Source organism: Phoenix dactylifera, unplaced genomic scaffold (genome assembly GCF_009389715.1).
Source record: "Phoenix dactylifera cultivar Barhee BC4 unplaced genomic scaffold, palm_55x_up_171113_PBpolish2nd_filt_p 000997F, whole genome shotgun sequence".
In the NCBI taxonomy this organism is placed as follows: Eukaryota; Viridiplantae; Streptophyta; class Magnoliopsida; order Arecales; family Arecaceae; genus Phoenix; species Phoenix dactylifera.
In genome coordinates, this window is record NW_024068351.1 from 65,579 (window position 1) to 84,336 (window position 18,758).

At 57.7% G+C, this 18,758-nt stretch overlaps 1 protein-coding gene across 1 annotated transcript in view; it reads right to left on the bottom strand.

Annotated features, from left to right (window-relative positions):
- Positions 1-907: 907 nt before the first annotated feature.
- Positions 908-18,758, bottom strand: part of LOC103722951 (alpha-mannosidase At3g26720-like) — a 59,254-nt gene continuing 41,403 nt past the window's right edge. Inside the window, 1 exon segment of the mRNA XM_039121166.1 lies at positions 908-1,238. Within this exon segment, the coding sequence (XP_038977094.1) occupies positions 1,065-1,238 (174 nt within the window). The 3' untranslated portion in view covers positions 908-1,064.

An 18,758-nucleotide genomic window follows, 5' to 3' on the forward strand; every position in this document is an offset into this window, starting at 1 on the left:
AGACAATAGGACAGGGCGATCGCGTCCCTTCTACATGTGTCCGCCTATTGGCAAGTCGTAAAATAAAGCCACAAAAACCTAAACAGAAGACCATAATTATTTTTGGATAAAATGTTTTGCAGCCACAGACCCATATGCCTGGCAGCGTAGCGCAGGTGTTGGCCGCTGAGCTCTTCCATCTACGTACGGATGAAGAAGTGAAAAGATTTTTCTGGCATATTTATAGGCTAATAGGGCCATGGATTGAATGACCTTTTACGTGACTAATCACTCAAGCGGTATTCTGTGGATAGAGAGAAGAGCTCCAAAGCTAAGGAAGGATGAGCTTTCAAAATCATAAAAAAAAAAAAGAAGAAAGAAAGAAGGAGCTCTCGTTCCTCCCGTTTCCATACTTCCGGTGCAAGCGTATGGACCCATTCCTCGACGTGGGAAACTAGGCAAGATGTCACCCTCAACCCTCAAATGTAGTTAGCATTGGAATAATTGAATAAGAATCGAAATAACTATATTTTTAAATACATATGATTTATGACTAAAATAGAAATTCAAATGAGATTTAAATATTAAAAAAAAAAAGTCAAAATTTCATTTTGAAAGATTAGAACATTTTTATTCTCCTCTTAAATTGAAATGGTAATAAAAATTTTCATTCAGATTTCAGAACCTCAATGTCAATAACTTAGAATGTATCTTGTAATAATAGTAAAGATAGAAAAAATTGAACTCTAAAACGAGAATAAATGGCTCTCATGCAAGCCATTTGGTTAGAAGAATCCACTTTCCATTCCAATTCGGAGGAGGGGGCGGGGATAACTTATTATACATAATCTCCTCCGTAACAAACGTTCATCATAAACAAGAAACTTGAACTGTTTTCACACATCAAATGGTCAATAGATAGCCAGAATTGATCAGCTTAAGAAATGAAAAGCCTTTCTCCAATAAAAATGATTGTCAACTTGACATTATTCATAACACCTTCAACTGTCACAACGTGGGAACGTTACGAAGATACGTTAAAGAGCATCGGTGATCAAGGTGAGCCAGTCACCATCAGTTCAAGATTACACCATTTTGACGAAGAAAATATCATCAAAATTTATAAGAAATGTGCGGATCTCCATTGGACCCAACTCCACCACCAGCTTCGAAGGATCAACAGGACCTCCCTTCACCATGGTCCCCCAACCTATAGAGCCCTCGGCTTTCCATTTTAATCTCTTCTTCTCCATTGTAGCCTGTTGGGGAAAAAACCACAAGTCATGCCGCCACGGAGGCGCTCGGCTAAAGAGCGCCGACCGGAAAGGCGCTCGGCCAAAGAGCGCCGACCAGAAAGATGCTCGGCCAAAGAGCGCCGACCAGAAAGACGCCCGACTAAAAAGCGCCGACCAGAGAGAGCGCCAAGAGGCGCTCGACCAAAAGGCACCAACCAGAAGTACTAGAAGTGACCCCGCCACAAGGCGCCCCTCTGGGCTATACTCATCCCCACCTAACCCTTTCGAAAGGTCTGGCGGCTATATACGCGACTCCACTACAACTTGCCGCCTGCCACCATCTTTGGGCCATCAAGGCATAAGATCTCCGCAAGTATTCGGCACGACCTGCCATTAATGCATGAGACCCCCTCAAGTCTCCGATGCACCCAGTCATTTAATGAACACGGCTCAAGGCGATCTCCGGATCACTGAACCATCAAAGCGTATGGCTCTCCCTGACCGCCGGTTCACTCAGTAATAAATGCACTTACCATCCACGGACCCCAGGCCCACCACGGCCGGCAGTTCAACCACTCCAACAGGTCCGATCGACCGTGACAACTCCCTGGTTCCGGTCTGATTCGGCCTTATTCTCCACTACGCCATTAATGGGCCAAATCGTGCCCAATTATTACAAAAGAGGACAAATTCCCGTGTCACCTCGCAGGTAACACAATATCCCTCTATAAAAGGGAACCTGGGGGAAAGAAGTGGGGGGAGCCCGGACTCGGACCGGGACAAAAGTAAACAGCACAGACACAATTGAGCACAATATTCTCTTTATCTTCTCCACATATCTCTCCTCTGCTCTCTCCACATACTAGCCCCCTCTGACTTAAGCATCGGAGGGCCGGCGCCGGAGAGCCCGGCCACCGGCTTTTTTGCAGGACAGGACGCACTCTCCTTCTCCGGACTCGCATCCCCCAGGAGGACGCCACCAGCCGGTGCATCGCCGACCACCATCCGCCCTCCCGGCAGCGGAGCTCCTCCTCCCCTGGCTTCGCGGCAGCCCCCGGATCCAATTTCCAGCAACAGTTGGCGCTAGAGGAAGGGACCGAGTCGCTGCCATGAAGCTAAGGAGTAAAGGGGCTTCCAATGCTTCTCGACGTCCTCCACCTAGTCCTGGACACTCTGTCCAGAACTCACCATCTCCGGCCGAGTCAACCCTTCAAGTTCGGCCGGAGCAGTTTGATGCCCTGGTGCAACAGGTGCAAGCCTTGGCTACCGCTGTTCAAGGCTTGCAACCCAGGGGCGTCCCGACGGCACCGCTTCCTCCGGCTCCAGTTCAACCGGAGCCCCCTACAAGCGGGCTTCCCCTTTGAGTATCATGCTCCAAGTCCCAAACGCTCAGTCTAGAATTCACCACCAAGATCTCCGGTAGATCAAGTTCCACAAGTCCAACTCTAGCACTTTGATGCGCTAGTGCAGCAAGTCCAAGCGCTAGCCATTGCAGCCCAAAGCCTGCAACAAGTGGAGGCCCCTCCTGTGCCACCTCTACGGAATCATGTTAAGCAGAGGAAGAAACTTTCTCCCGACTCCCGAGCCATCTCGAATCAGGCATGGCTCCCGCTGCAACGACATATGTGGGGGCAACCAGTGAGAAGTATCCAAGTCTCACGTCAACGAGTTGGGGGAAAAGAGAAATAAAAGCTGAGGTCTGGAGAAGGAGAGTTATGGAGCTTTAAAATGGGATTGTAAGCCTCTGTGACAAAGGGTACAGCCCCATTAAATCCCATTATCCTTCCAAGTCTTCTGTCTTCCGGCAGCAAGCAAGAAACCAGCATGTATTCCCTCCTTGGGACGGCGCCTGCGACATTGCTCCCCTTTCAGAGCGTCGCCATCACTGAAGCCCCCGCCGAGCTCATGCAGACCGAGCTCAGAAACCCGAGCGCAAAACACCTCCTAGAAAATCGAGCCAAAGAAGGCCAGTGCTGAATCAAGTCCTGAGGGACTTCGAAGCTCGAGAGCCATCAAAATATCTCCAAAAGGTACAGGACACCACTTTGGCTTCAAATAAATTTAATATTTTATCTATTTTCAGGTTAACGAGCTCGGCTCGTTCTCTATCGGCCAACGAGCTCGGCTCGTTCTCCATCGGCCAACGAACTCGGCTCGTTCTCCTACCCCGACCACGGTCGGGATGCCCCGACACAACGGGATGCCCCGATCCGTCGGGATGGCTCGAGACGTCGAGATGCGGTCTTAAGTGACCAGACGAGCTCGGCTCGTTCTCCATCGACTTCCACCAACGAGCTCGGCTCGTGCTCCATCGGCCAACGAGCTCGGCTCGTTCTCCTACCCTGACCACAGTCAGGATGCCCCGAGACATCGGGATGCCTCGATCCGTCGGGATGCCCTGAGACGTCAGGATGCCCCAATATATTGGGATGCCCCGACACAACGGGATGCCCCGATCCGTCGGGATGGCTCGAGACGTCGAGATGCGGTCTTAAGTGACCAGACGAGCTCGGCTCGTTCTCCATCGACTTCCACCGACGAGCTCGGCTCGTGCTCCATCGGCCAACGAGCTCGGCTCGTTCTCCTATCCTGACCACGGTCAGGATGCCCCGAGACGTCGGGATGCCCCGGTCCGTCGGGATGCCCCGAGACGTCGGGATGCCCCGGTTATAGGGAAGCTCGAGACGTCGAGATATGAGTTGCGGTCCTCACTGACCAGACGAGCTCGGCTCGTTCTCCATCGACTTCCACCGACGAGCTCGGCTCGTGCTCCATCGGCCAACGAGCTCGGCTCGTTCTCCTACCCTGACCACGGTCAGGATGCCCCGAGACGTCGGGATACCCCGGTTATAGGGAAGCTCGAGACGTCGAGATATGAGTTGCGGTCCTCACTGACCAGACGAGCTTGGCTCGTTCTCCAACGACTTCCACCGACGAGCTCGGCTCGTGCTCCATCGGCCAACGAGCTCGGCTCGTTCTCCTACCCTGACCACGGTCAGGATGCCCCGAGACGTCGGGATGCCCCGGTTATAGGGAAGCTCGAGACGTCGAGATATGAGTTGCGGTCCTCACTGACCAGACGAGCTCGGCTCGTTCTCCATCGACTTCCACCGACGAGCTCGGCTCGTGCTCCATCGGCCAACGAGCTCGGCTCGTTCTCCTACCCCGACCTCGGCCGGGATGCCTCGAGACGTCGAGATGCCCCGATTCTTCGGGATGCCCCGATACGTTGAGGTGCGGTCTTCACTGACCAAGACGAGCTCGGCTCGTTCTCCACCGGCTTCAACCAACGAGCTTGGCTCGTTCTCCACAGCTGGATCTCTGCCGACGTCCTCAAAGAACGGACCCCGAGCAGAGGAGCGTCTTCAGTCGCCTTGGCGCAAGGACGCACATGGTACAAGGTACCCATTTATTTAATGTGTTTTACATTATCTTATCTATTCTTGGATCTCTGCCGACGTCCTCAAAGAACGGACCCCGAGCAGAGGAGCGTCTTCAGTCGCCTCGGCGCAAGGACGCACATGGTACAAGGTACCCATTTATTTAATGTGTTTACATTATCTTATCTATTCTTGGATCTCTGCCGACGTCCTCAAAGAACGGACCCCGAGCAGAGGAGCGTCTTCAGTCGCCTCGGCGCAAGGACGCACATGGTACAAAGTACCCATTTATTTAATGTGTTTACATTATCTTATCTATTCTTGGATCTCTGCCGACGTCCTCAAAGAACGTACCCCGAGCAGAGGAGCGTCTTTAATCGCCTCGGCATGAAAATGCTCACGATACCAACAAACTTGGTATAAACCAAGTCTGTTGAATCCTCGTCACGAGCTGACGAGCATTCGACCCATTCGTTGAAAAAGAATCCGCCCTGCCCCTGTAACTCGAGGCTCGGACCCGAAGTTCACTAACTTCGCCAGAGTTTAAGTCCCAGTGACCGCCTTAGGGCTCGGTTGAATTCTAGTCTAGGCTCGGAAAGACCCTCCGAGCCCAAATCCCCTAAGCATAAAAATCGCTGTACTGATGGTCGAAAGACCGAGCAATGGAGCTCGGCAAGCCGAACCTAAACCCAAACCCTGTGGCGGATGAAGTTGAGGCCATGGAGCCCAAATCCTTGGAACCTAAAATGGATCCGAGCAGAGAGACTTTAGTCTACAACAGACGAGTTTCCAAAAAAGTATATTCATTTCAAGAAGCCCGTAGGCTAAGTACAAAAATTCGGGCTTGGCCCTTACAAATGTGGGGACCATCCCGACCAAACAAAAAAACAACAAAAAATTACACTAAGACTCGAGCTCGACTACTTCGGCTCCGGCGGTGTCAGGAGCGGCTGGCTCAGTAGTCGGGACCTCCTCAATGGCCTCGGCAGCAACAGGAGCAGCCTCGGAGGCGACCTCGGTCACTTCGGGGACGGCTACGGCCGCCTCGGCCAGACCTCCCTGGTCGGCCCCCGGAGTTTCTGCCTCCGCCTCCGGCCTCTCGACCCCTGCTCCCGGTTGGAGCAGGTTCACATCAAAATCCGGGAGGAGCCGCCGCAATTGGTTGCGGAAATCCCGGAAGCTCTGGATCAGCCCATTCACGCCCTCCTTTGCTAGGAGGTCGTGGAACTCCTCCGATTCGCGAAAGAGCGCCACCGCGCTTTGAGCTTGCTCCCGAGCCTCGAGCTCCCGAGCCTCGTGGTATGCGGCCTTCCGCTCGAGGGTTCTTATTTCCCGCTCGAGCTCCAAGTGTCGGAGGCGGGCACTCCCTACCTCCTGCTCGCGGGAGGCCAACGCCAGCTCGGCTTCGGCCAAACGAGCCTCGGCGGCGCGCACTTCAGACCTTGTTAGTGTGTGCGCGCCCTTCTCTTCATCGAGCTCGGCGGTCAGAGCTCGGATTCCTTCCTTGGATGCTCCAATTCTTTCTTGGAGCACCTGACGTTCGGCCTCGGAGGCCTGGTACCTCGCCTCGGCGGCCAGGTACCTCGCCTGGGCCTCCTCATAACCACGCTGGCACCTCTGGGCCCGCTCCCGGTAGTCTTGGACTATGTGCATCAGCATTTCCGTCTCGTACAAATGCTGTAAAAGAGACGAAAAGTAAAACATAAGGCGCTGAGAGTAAAAATTTTTCACAAATTACACAGATAAAAAATTCTACTTACCCGGACGGCGTTGCAGCGGGTAGCGTCCATGAAAGCATTATAGCTCATGGACTGTATCCTGGCCCGGTCGGCCGGGAGCAGCGCGACCCGAAAAACTTCGCGCGCCACTCGAGGACTGTCGAGGGCTGAATCGCCCTCGTATACCGACCAGACGGGTGCAAGGGGCACCCGTTCCCCCGAGCCTGATGGGCCCGGAAGGCCAGCATCGGTTGGCCTAGGCGGAGCCGACCCCGAGGCTCCCTGACTGCTCCCCGGCTCGGAGCTAGGGGGCTAGGGTCGGACAAACGGCCGATCTGACTGCCGCACGACTGAGGCGGGGCGCGCAAGCACGGGACCCGCGGAACTCCTCCCCTGGTCGGCAACTGAAGCATCCTGCCGACCAGGGATTTGTGCCAAGGGTACCGGGCATGGGAGCACTACCGAAGCTCCCTGGGACCCCGTGCCCCTGGAATCCGCGTCGGAGTGCGCGGGACAAGAAGGGCCCGCCTCAGCCACTGCTGTCGCCGGGGTCGCTGGGGTTGCCGAGACTTTTTGCTTCTTTCTCGGCTCGGTGGGCTCGCCCGAGAGCTCAGCCGCCCTCTTTTGGAACGGGCGTAGAGGACCTCGCTCTTGGTCACCATCTTTGCGATATCTGCAAGGGCGAGCAGGATTAGAACATTAGAACAGTAATAAAACAAAAAAGACACTGAAACTATCCTTACCGTGGGGACGTGCCGAGCTCAGGCCCACGTTCACTAAAGCGTCCTCACATATGAGGCCATTCAGCAAAATGCCGTCCCCGAGGTCGCGGATGGTGTCGATGATCCCCTGCTCACGTGGAGAAAGCTGGGGGGGTTTGTTGATGGACCTGAGCTGGGCCGGCCCCCACCTGGGGTCAAACCCCCAGGACCGTTCAGAACCTAGGAAGAAGAATTTCTTCTTCCAGTCATGAATGGACGAGGGGGCACCATGAAAAAGTGGCCGACCCGCCCGAAGGGCGATATAGAGCCACTCTCCGTCTCCCGGGTTCGACTTAAAGATAAAAAGTCGCCGGAAAACGTTGACAGAAGTCGGAATCCCGTGCAGTAAGCACAGTGACAGGAAACCGATCACTGTCCTCCAGGCATTCGGGGCGAGTTGCGCCGGAACCAGCCGGCATACCATCAGCAACTCATTCACGAAGCCGTGAAGAGGAAATCGGAGACCGGCCCAGAGTGACTCTAGGTACACTCCAATCCGGCCTACCGGAGGATCGGTTACCCGATCCCCACGCCTGGCGGGTTCCAAACGGAACCCGTGAAGAGGGAAAAACCACTCTTCGGTCATTTCGACCTCCAGGACGCTCATGGTAGACACGACTTCACTGGGAAGAGAACCCATTGCGAGAGAGAGAGATTAAAAAGAAAAAGGGGGACCTGAGAAAGACGGCGGAGAAAAGAACTTCGGACTGTGAAAAGCTGGGAGAAGAAAAGCTAGAGGAAGAAGGCAATAAGAAGGGGAGAGGGCCAGGGGAGGGTTTATATAAACCTCCCCAACGGCCCCGATCGGTAAAAAGAAAAGCCGCATCCCGTTGAGATGACCACACGTGTTGGTCCAAAAGACAGAACGACGCGTTTAATTAGGGCTAGCGCTTCGAACGCCGAAGCGCCCCATCGGATCGTGCGGCCCCATCATGAGCCCACGACGCGAGGACGTTTCGCAAAAGGTGTCCCAATAATGAGATTTTTCGGAAAAGAAGAGACGCCGCCTACTGAAGGCACCTCGAAGCGTCCGATAATTCAAAATGCGCAATAAATTAAAATTTTCGGAATCCGTAATAACCCAACTAAAGCTACTTCCCGCGCTCCAGCTGGTAGCCAACTGGAACTCGGAAGTCGGAGGGTAGTGTTGGGGGAAAAACCACAAGTCATGCCGCCACGGAGGCGCTCGGCCAAAGAGCGCCGACCGGAAAGGCGCTCGGCCAAAGAGCGCCGACCAGAAAGATGCTCGGCCAAAGAGCGCCGACCAGGAAGGCGCCCGACTAAAGAGCGCCGACCAGAGAGAGCGCCAAGAGGCGCTCGACCAAAGGGCACTGTTACGGGGGAACTCAGCCACCATGCCCCACGTGACCGGCACGCGCGCCCTAGAAGACTACAGCTGCCCCTTGATCCAGTAACCCGACCCCGAGTCGGATATCTTCGGCCTCGCAGCCCGACCCCGAGTCGGCTGCCCCTTGATCCAGTAATCCGACCCCGAGTCGGATATCTTCGGCCTCGCAGCCCGACCCCGAGTCGGCTGCCCCTTGATCCAGCAGTCCGACCCCGAGTCGGATATCTTCGGCTTCGCAGCCCGACCCCGAGTCGGCTGCCCCTTGATCCAGCAATCCGACCCCGAGTCGGCAATCTCTCGACAACGACAGGCTGTTCCCCTGGAGCACGCCGCGACCCTCTGCTCCACTACTCCCTGCAACGGTCGTATCCGGTGCTGCTCCACGATCTCCTGTAACAGCCGTACAAAGCGGAGCTCCACTACGGCCTGTCATGGCCGTACCCAGCGCTGCCCCACGACGCCCTGTAACGGCCATGTCAGTGGCAACTCCATCGTGCGACACGATGACCAACCCCCCAGAAGGACCCCCCAGCCTGGTATATATGCGGCTGGGGGGAGAAGGGGGGAGGTAAGCAAGAACTTCCAGTGCATTCTCTTACTTGCTACTATCATCTCTCCTTCTCCTCCAATCTCCTCTGACTTGATCGTCGGAGGGCCCCCACTACCCCAGTGGTGGTGCGAAGCTTGCTTGCAGGTTTCCCGGTGGAAGGTGGAGCGCAATCAACACCAACCAAGGCAACTCAGACGGAATCCCGTTCACACCGCTGTGCCAATCGTTCTCGGTTTGGACCACCAGCAACAGTTGGCGCTAGAGGAAGGGCCCGAATCTCAGAGCGATCGTAATGGCATGGCGAGGTGGTCGTGGAGCTTCCAATGCCTCCGGTCGCGGGGCCTCTCGCGCCTCCGGCCGGGAGGCCGCTGCGTCTCCAACACATTCTCAGCAACACTCCACCGTTCCACCCCCCCATTCAGATGGTCGAAGCCGCTCAGTTCGACCAGTTAGCCCAGCAGGTTCGCACCCTCGCGGAGGCAGTGCAGAACCTGCAGGGTGTGATGTCTCGGGCGCCGCAGCGGGCCCAGGAGCCGCTGCTCCCTGAGCGCTCACCTGTCCTCCTCAACCCGCGCTCCTTCCTCTCCCATGGGGAGGAGCGCCGGCGCGAGGAAGATTCTCGAGCACGGTCCATTCTGCCGGGACCTTCCCATCGGAGCTGCGCGGGGTACGAGAGGCGGGCCCGGGCGCGTTCCCAGACCCTCCAGTCCTCAAGGAACCCGCGCTCCAGTCGGTCCCCCTCTCGGTGCTCCTTGTCTCCCACCCATCGGTCGCGCTCCCTGGACCGGCGGGTGGACGATCTCCACCGACAACTCCAGGTCCTGAAGGGCCACTCCAAAGATCCCTTCGCCGACTTGGAGATCTCCTCCCAGCCGGCGCTTGCCTCGAGGATCCTGCGGACCCCGAATCCGCCGGGGTTTAAAATGCCGGCGATCGAGCCCTATGACGGGGCGGCGGACCCGCGGGATCACGTCGAGAGTTTCAGGACCCTTATGCTCCTCCACGGAGCATCAGATCCTCTCCTCTGCAAGGCCTTCCCGGCGACCCTCCGTGGCCCGGCAAGGGCGTGGTTCGCCGGCTTGGAGGCTAACTCAATCCAGTCCTTCGACCAGTTTACTCGCCTCTTCATCACCCATTTCGCCGTCAGTAGCCGGCGGCGACTGGTCTCCGACTCCCTCTTCGATATCCGGCAAAACGAGGGAGAAAGCTTGCGGGATTATCTTACCCGCTTCAACAAGGCTACGCTGGAAGTCCGGAACCTGAGCCAGGAGGTGGCTCTTTCAGCCCTGAAGCGTGGCTTCCGAAAGGGCAGACTCACCTTCTCCCTGGACAAACGCCTGCCGCGGAGCTTTCCGGAGCTGTTGTCCCGGGCGAACCAGTATGCGGACGCCGAGGAGGCGGCCGTCCACCGGAGCAAGGAGGCCGCCGAGATCCCTCCAAAGCTCGGGAAGAAAAGGCGAAAAGAGGCACGCCAGAGGAGGAGCCCGACGCCTCAACGTCGGCGCAGAAGCCTGTCGCCGGCGAGGAACCACGGCGCCCTACGCCCTCGTTCTCCGCCCCGACGTTTCAACCGGTACACTCCTCTCCTGACTCCCCGGGCCCAGATCCTCATGGAAATCAAGGGGCGGGAGGACCTCCCGGTCCCGAGACAGATGAAGAAGATCCCTGGGAGGAGGCCCTCTCGGGCGTACTGTGAGTACCATCGGGACCACGGCCACGACACCGAAGACTGCTTCCAGCTTCGGGACGAGATCGAGGCTCTCATCCGCCGAGGGCGTCTCGGTCGATATGTGAACGACCGACGTCCCCCCGCAGACTCGCGTCCGGCCGACCCGGCCCCTCCGGAGCCTCGGGAGCAGAATCGACCCGTCGCGGGCGTGATCCACACTATCACTGGGGGCTGCCCCCGGCCCGAGAGGAACGCAGGGGGCTCGACTGAAGCGTCAGGGGCAGCCGTCGCAAAGAGGCAGAGGGTCGGTAATGTAATCACTTTTTGTGATGAAGATGTAAAGGGGGTTCAGACCCCCCACGATGACGCCATGGTGATCTCCCTCACTATGGCAAACTATGATGTAAGGCGTGTTCTTGTGGATAGTGGAAGCTCAGCTGATATTTTGTTTTACGAGGCCTTCCAAAAGATGAGCTTGTCCAGATAATTGTTGCACAAAACATCCACCCCCCTCATAGGATTCACTGGTGACGCTATCTCGGCCGAAGGTGTCGTTGAGCTGCCTGTGACTGCGGGCGTTGCACCCGCAGAAGCCACGGTGCGGCTCGGGTTCTTGGTCGTCCGTGTTCCCTCGGCCTACAACGCTATCCTCGGACGACCCGGACTGAACGCCCTTCGCGCGGTGGTCTCTACGTACCACTTGCTCATGCGGTTCCCCACGGCGGCCGGGATTGGAGAGGTCCGAGGTGACCAACCGACCGCAAGGCAATGTTTCCTAGCAACTCTCAAAGGGAAGAAGCCCGTAGAAGCCTTAAGCGTCGAGTCCCTCGACGCCAGAGACGAGGTGGCCTTGCGGCACGGGGAGCCGGCCGAAGGTGTGATCGAAGTTCCCCTCGAGGAAGGTCGCCCGGACCGGACGGTCCGGGTCGGCACCAATCTCGACCCGGGAGCTCGGGCTCGGTTGGTGGAATTCCTCCGAGCCAACGCCGATGTATTTGCCTGGTCGGCGGCCGATGTACCTGGGATCGACCCGGAGGTCATTTCTCACGCCCTCAACGTCGACCCAACCCACCGACCAGTAAAGCAGAAGAAGAGACATTGTGCCCCGGATCGGATCCGAGTGGTCGACCAGGAGGTAGACAAGCTCTTGGAGGCAGGATTCATAAGGGAGGTCAGCTACCCCGAATGGCTGGCAAATGTCGTACTTGTCCGGAAGGCGAGCGGAAAGTGGAGGATGTGCGTCGACTACACCGACCTGAACAAGGCATGCCCCAAGGATAGCTTTCCGCTTCCGCGGATAGACCAACTGGTCGACGCGACTTCCGGATATCAGCTACTGTCTTTCATGGACGCTTTCTCCGGCTACAACCAGATAATGATGGCTCCACAGGACGAGGAGAAAACTGCCTTTATAACAGACCGGGGGCTGTACTGTTACAAGGTAATGCCCTTCAGTCTGAAGAATGCTGGCGCCACTTTCCAGCGCCTCGTCAACAAAATCTTCAAAGAGCAAATCGGCCGGAACATGGAGGTGTACGTGGATGATATGCTGGTGAAGAGCCGCCATGCAGACCAGCACATCGCGGATCTGGAGGAGACTTTCGCCACCCTGCGGAAGTTTCGCATGAAGCTGAACCCAGCGAAGTGCGCCTTTGGCGCTTCGGCCGGGAGGTTCCTCGGTTTCATTGTCAACCAGCAGGGGATCGAAGCCAACCCGGACAAAATCAAGGCCATCCAAGATATGTCCCCTCCGACCAAAGTGAAGGAGGTTCAGGAGCTCGCTGGGAGGGTCGCCGCGCTCGGACGATTTGTGGCAAAATCAGCCGAACGCTGCCAACCTTTCTTCAAGGTGTTGAAACGCCCGAAAGACTTCCTCTGGACGGCCGAATGTCAAGCAGCATTCGACCAGCTCAAGGAATACTTGGCGTCTCCTCCCCTACTGTCCAAGCCGCAAGAAGGGGAGATGCTCTACCTCTATCTGGCGGTCTCCCCAACCGCAGTCAGTGCGGTACTGGTTCGGGAAGAGGCGAAGCTCCAGAAGCCTGTGTACTACATCAGCCGGGTCTTACGGGATGCCGAGACGCGGTATACGAAGGCTGAAAAGATCGCCTTCGCGCTGCTGACCGCGACCAGGAGGCTTCGCCCCTATTTCCAGGCCCATTCTGTCACCCTCTTGACCGATCAACCGCTGCGGTAGATCCTCAGCAATCCTGAGAATGCGGGACGGCTGGTGAAGTGGGCAGTAGAACTTGGTGAGTTCGACATCCGCTACCAGCCCCGACCCGCCATCAAGGCCCAGGCGCTCGCGGATTTCCTCGCTGAGTGCACGGTGCAGGAGGCGGAACCTAGGTCGCCGGAAACACCCAGCCTCGACCTCCCGATTTGGACGCTTCACATCGATGGGTCGTCGAACCCCGAAGGTGGAGGGGCCGGGCTGGTCCTCACCAGCCCTGATGGAGTGATAGCCGAGTATGCCTTGAGGTTCGGATTTCCAGTGACCAACAACGAGGCGGAGTACGAGGCCCTAGTCACGGGACTCAAACTCACCAAGGAGCTCGGCATCCGGCGCCTGAAGGTCTTCACCGACTTCCAGCTGGTGGTCGGGCAGGTCCGTGGGGAGTTCGAAGCCCGAAACCCGACCATGCAGAATTACGTCCGGAAGGTGCAAGCACTCATTCCCGACCTCGGCAGTGTCGACATCCAGCAGGTCCCAAGAAGTGAAAATGCCAGGGCCGACAGGTTGTCCCGCTTAGTGAGCGCAGACGCGCACAACTTGTCGAGGGCGATCTACCTGGAGACCCTGGATGCCCCGAGCATCGGCGAGGCTGGAGCGGTGATGGCGATTGATCCGGAGCCGTCTTGGATGGACCCGCTTGTCGCCTACCTCGCCGAAGGGATCCTCCCTGAAGACGAAGATCAAGCTCGGCGACTTGTTATGAAGTCCGCCCACTACGTACTCTATGAAGGGAGGCTGTATCGGACCTCGTTCACCGCCCCCCTCTTAAAGTGCCTCCGCCCCTCGGAAGCGGCCTACGTCCTCGGCGAAGTCCACGAAGGCGTTTGCGGATCACACTTGGGGGCTAGGTCCTTGGCGCACAAGATCATGAGGCAAGGCTATTATTGGCCTACCTTGTTGGAGGACTCAAAGGATCATGTACGGAAATGCGACGCCTGCCAGCGCCACGCCAACGTCCAGAGAGTCCCTTCTGTCCCCTTGGCACCAATCACTGCACCCTGGCCCTTCGCCCAGTGGGGAATGGATATCCTCGGACCATTCCCCGTCGCTTCAGCTCAGCGGAAATTTTTGATTGTTGCAATCGACTACTTCACCAAGTGGGTGGAGGCAGAGCCGCTGGCCACTATCACGGAGGCGCAAGTCCGGAAGTTCGTGAAGAAGAACATCATTGTCCGATTTGGGGTACCTCGGGTCCTCATCTCGGATAATGGCCGACAGTTCGACAACAAGCATTTCCGTGACTTCTGCGAGGAGTTCGGGATCGAGCATCGGTTCACATCTGTGTCGCATCCCCAAACCAACGGCGAGGCCGAGGTCACAAATCAGACAATCCTCCAAGGAATCAAAGCGCGAATCGGTCGGACGGGGCAAGCTTGGGTCGAAGAACTCGAGAATGTCCTTTGGGCGTATCGGACCACGCATCGGACCCCTACCGGGGAGACGCCTTTCAGCCTAACCTATGGCACGGAAGCCGTTGTCCCCGTGGAGCTCGGACTCCCCTCACCTCGGGTGGCCGCGCACCGACCCGGGGCCAATTCGGAGCAACTCCGAGGGAACCTGGATCTCTTGGAAGAAGCGAGGAAAATGGCGCAGGTTCGGATGGCGATGTATCAGCGGAGGGTGGCCCGATATTACAACTCCAAGGTCCGACCGAAGCTTTTCAGAATCGGAGATCTGGTGCTAAGGCGAGCCAAAGCATCTCAACCTGCGGAAGGTGGGAAGCTAGCGCCAAATTGGGAAGGCCCGTATAGGGTTCGCTGGGTAAACCGACCTGGCTCCTACCAGTTGGAGGCCCTAGATGGTCGAGAAATTCCAAGGAGCTGGAATTCCGCTAACCTGTGGATGTATTACCAGTAGAACGACAATGCCAGAAAGACAGTTCAAAAATGTATAACACTTTTCATTTCAATAATTTCTGGTTACAATGGCGTGCTCGTATGATTACAAGAAATTCCCAGAGGGGAATTAGGGTGTAAAGAAAGTAAAGAAGAGGTGGAGACTCCGAGGAGCTGAAGATCTGGGATTCCGAAACCTCCATCTGAAGCGGCTGCAATCCCGCCGGAAGTGGGTGCTTCCAACCGGAGGCGCCATCGGCGTCTCACGAAAAAGACGAAGAGCCGGCGCGGATGAAGAAGAAGTGGACGAAGGAGAAGTCCACACTGCCTCCAACCGGAGGCGCCATCCACGCCTCACGAAAAAGACGAGGAGCCGCCGCAGACGAAGCTCCCGCTGCCTCCAGGGGAACGCCACCTCCAAGGGATATTCCGGTCCTTCCCAGTGTTAGGGGAGAGAAGGAATACAAGGGAGAAGAGCATATGGAGGCGCGGTCCCGGATCAGGCGCCTGGTGCGGAGCTCAATCGGAAGGCCGAACTTCAAGGAGGGGAGACGTGATCCCGGATGAAACGCCTAGAACGGAGTTCCGCCGGGGAGAACCTCTTTGTTGATCCCAGATGAAACGGCTAGTTGGCGGAAGTCGCGAAGGGCGCGCCTCCCGTTCCTTCGGTAGGGGTCTCTCAACCATGCGCCGGAGAGGAGGCCCACGATCCATGGCAACCTGAACAGCTCCGGCTTGGCAGGCTCCATCGCACCTGCACCTATATTTATAGCCAAACTGCGGCCCCCCGGTCGTTCCGATGCGGGTGGCTCCAATAAATGCGGGCGCATTGAATCCGGAGCCGATCCGGCTCTCGAGGCGTATCTTCCCGCGATTTCCTAAGCGTCATTCTCCTTAATTGCATTCTTTGTGCAGGACACTCCGGGTGGCCTGTACCCCTAGGTCCACGTATCTCCGCTCGCGCCCAGGCCGCATCCGCCTCGAAGAACGCGCGTATCGCGGCCGCTTAACTGACACTCCTCGCAAGCAGCAACTGGCGATCCGATTTCCCAGGTAACCCCTCAATTAGCATTTAATGCCCATCTGGTGTTCCCCAGGCAACGCTTGGAGAGGAGGAGAAACACGATCGCAGCTGGCCACGGAGAAATCCCGTCGGGCGGCAAGCGACAGGCGCACGACTAGCGAGCGGAATTTTCCGAGGCTCGGCCCTCGGATGCCAGGCTAACCCGATGATCATCCCGGGAGCAGACTAGCCTGAAGCCCCGACCGGTTGCCTCGGCTTGCGCCAGCCTTGGCCGACCAACGAGCGGAATTTTCCGAGGCTCGGCCCTCGGATGCCAGGCTAACCCGATGATCATCCCGGGAGCAGACTAGCCTGAAGCCCCGACCGGTCGCCTCGGCTTGCGCCAGCCTTGGCCGACCAACGAGCGGAATTTTCCGAGGCTCGGCCCTCGGATGCCAGGCTAACCCGAGGATCATCCCGGGAGCAGACTAGCCTGAAGCCCCGACCGGTCGCCTCGGCTTGCGCCAGCCTTGGCCGACCAACGAGCGGAATTTTCCGAGGCTCGGCCCTCGGATGCCAGGCTAACCCGATGATCATCCCGGGAGCAGACTAGCCTGAAGCCCCGACCGGTCGCCTCGGCTTGCGCCAGCCTTGGCCGACCAACGAGCGGAATTTCCCGAGGCTCGGCCCTCGGATGCCAGGCTAACCCGATGATCATCCCGGGAGCAGACTAGCCTGAAGCCCCGACCGGTCGCCTCGGCTTGCGCCAGCCTTGGCCGACCAATGAGCGGAATTTCCCGAGGCTCGGCCCTCGGATGCCAGGCTAACCCGATGATCATCCCGGGAGCAGACTAGCCTGAAGCCCCGACCGGTCGCCTCGGCTTGCGCCAGCCTTGGCCGACCAACGAGCGGAATTTTCTGAGGCCTGACAACCCTCGGATGCCAGGCTAACCCGATGATCATCCCGGGAGCAGACTAGCCTGAAGCCCCGACCGGTCGCCTCGGCTTGCGCCAGCCTTGGCCGACCAACGAGCGGAATTTCCCGAGGCTCGGCCCTCGGATGCCAGGCTAACCCGATGATCATCCCGGGAGCAGACTAGCCTGAAGCCCCGACCGGTCGCCTCGGCTTGCGCCAGCCTTGGCCGACCAATGAGCGGAATTTTCCGAGGCTCGGCCCTCGGATGCCAGGCTAACCCGATGATCATCCCGGGAGCAGACTAGCCTGAAGCCCCGACCGGTCGCCTCGGCTTGCGCCAGCCTTGGCCGACCAACGAGCGGAATTTCCTGAGGCCTAACCCTCGGATGCCTGGCTTAGCGCCGGAAGAATTTCCTGAGGCCTAACCCTCGGATGCCTGGCTTAGTGCCGGAAGGATTTCCTGAGGCCTAACCCTCGGATGCCTGGCTTAGTGCCGGAAGAATTTCCTGAGGCCTAACCCTCGGATGCCTGGCGTAGCGCCGGAAGAATTTCCTGAGGCCTAACCCTCGGATGTCTGGCCTAGCGCCGGAAGAATTTCCTGAGGCCTAACCCTCGGATGCCTGGCTTAGCGCCGGAAGAATTTCCTGAGGCCTAACCCTCGGATGCCTGGCTTAGCGCCGGAAGAATTTCCTGAGGCCTAACCCTCGGATGCCTGGCTTAGTGCCGAAAGAATTTCCTGAGGCCTAACCCTCGGATGCCTGACTTAGCGCCGGAAGAATTTCCTGAGGCCTAACCCTCGGATGCCTGGCTTAGCGCCGGAAGAATTTCCCGAGGCCTAACCCTCGGATGCCTGGCTTAGTGCCGGAAGAATTTCCTGAGGCCTAACCCTCGGATGCCTGGCTTAGTGCCGGAAGAATTTCCTGAGGCCTAACCCTCAGATACCTGGCCTAGCGCCAGAAGAATTTCAAGAGTCGGGAGTCAGCGAGACGCTACCAAGAGTTAGAAAGAAGAAGGACGAAAGTGAAATGAAGAAACTCTATTTGCATTAACTTTCATTGTTTCAGGGCCGAGACCCATACAACTTGGCAAAACGCCAACACACAAAGAAAAGTACAGAGGGTCAGCTTGGAGGAACCCCCGGGTCGGGAACGCCCGGCACGTCTGCAAGGGGTAGGGAGACGGTTGGAGAATCAACAGGCAATGGCGCCGGAGGGGAGTCGAGAAGGGAGATCCCACTCAGGTCAATTTCGGGGTACTTAGCCGACACCCTTGCCAGGCCTTCCTCGAAGCCTAAGACAAAGGAGTCGGACCCCGCGTCCGACATGTCACGGACGAACTCGTCAGACTGACGATAGGCCTGTACCGCCCCCGACATGTCACGGGTGAACTCGGCGGACTGACGATAAGCCTGTACCGCCTGACACCCGATCTCCGCACTCTTCTCGGCCAGCGCCGCCTCTGCTCGCTCCATAATCTGAGCTTTTGCCTCCAAGACCTTCGCCACAATTCGGTCATCCACCTCGGAGGAGACCCTCAGCAGATCAGCCTGGGCCTCCTTGTGCTTCGCCTCGGCAGCGATGCGAGCAGCCTCAGCCTCCTCCAGGCGCGAATGAAGCTCCTGGTCGCTCGCGCGGGACTTCTCCAAGGCCGACTCCAATTCGCCCAGCTTGGCTTCAAGAGACCGGGTCCGGTTGCCGGCGTTGTCGGCTGACCGCTGGGCCTTCTCCCACCTCTCCCGGTAGTCGGCAGCCTTCCGGGACTGCTTCTCGGCCCGCTCCTCTGCCTTCTTGATCTCGCCCTCGAGACCCGAGGCAACCTTGAGTTGCTCCCGAGCCTCCAACAGTTGCTTCTCGAGGGTGGCGAAGCCGAGTGCCCGCTCTTCGGCCACCTGGAGCCTCGTCTCGAGGTCCCTGGTCGTCCTCCCCGCCGCAGCCTGACCTCCCTCCTCTACTGCCTTCAGTTGGCTCTCGGCCCTCGCCAGAAGCCTCGCCTGTTCCTCGTAGCACTCCTCCAGGCGGATCATGTACTGGGCGAGCTAAGAGATAGGAAAAACGAGGGCGTCAGGCGGGGATCAACAGAGCCTATAAATGATGAAAGCGACCAAAAGAACACTCACCGACATGAGACA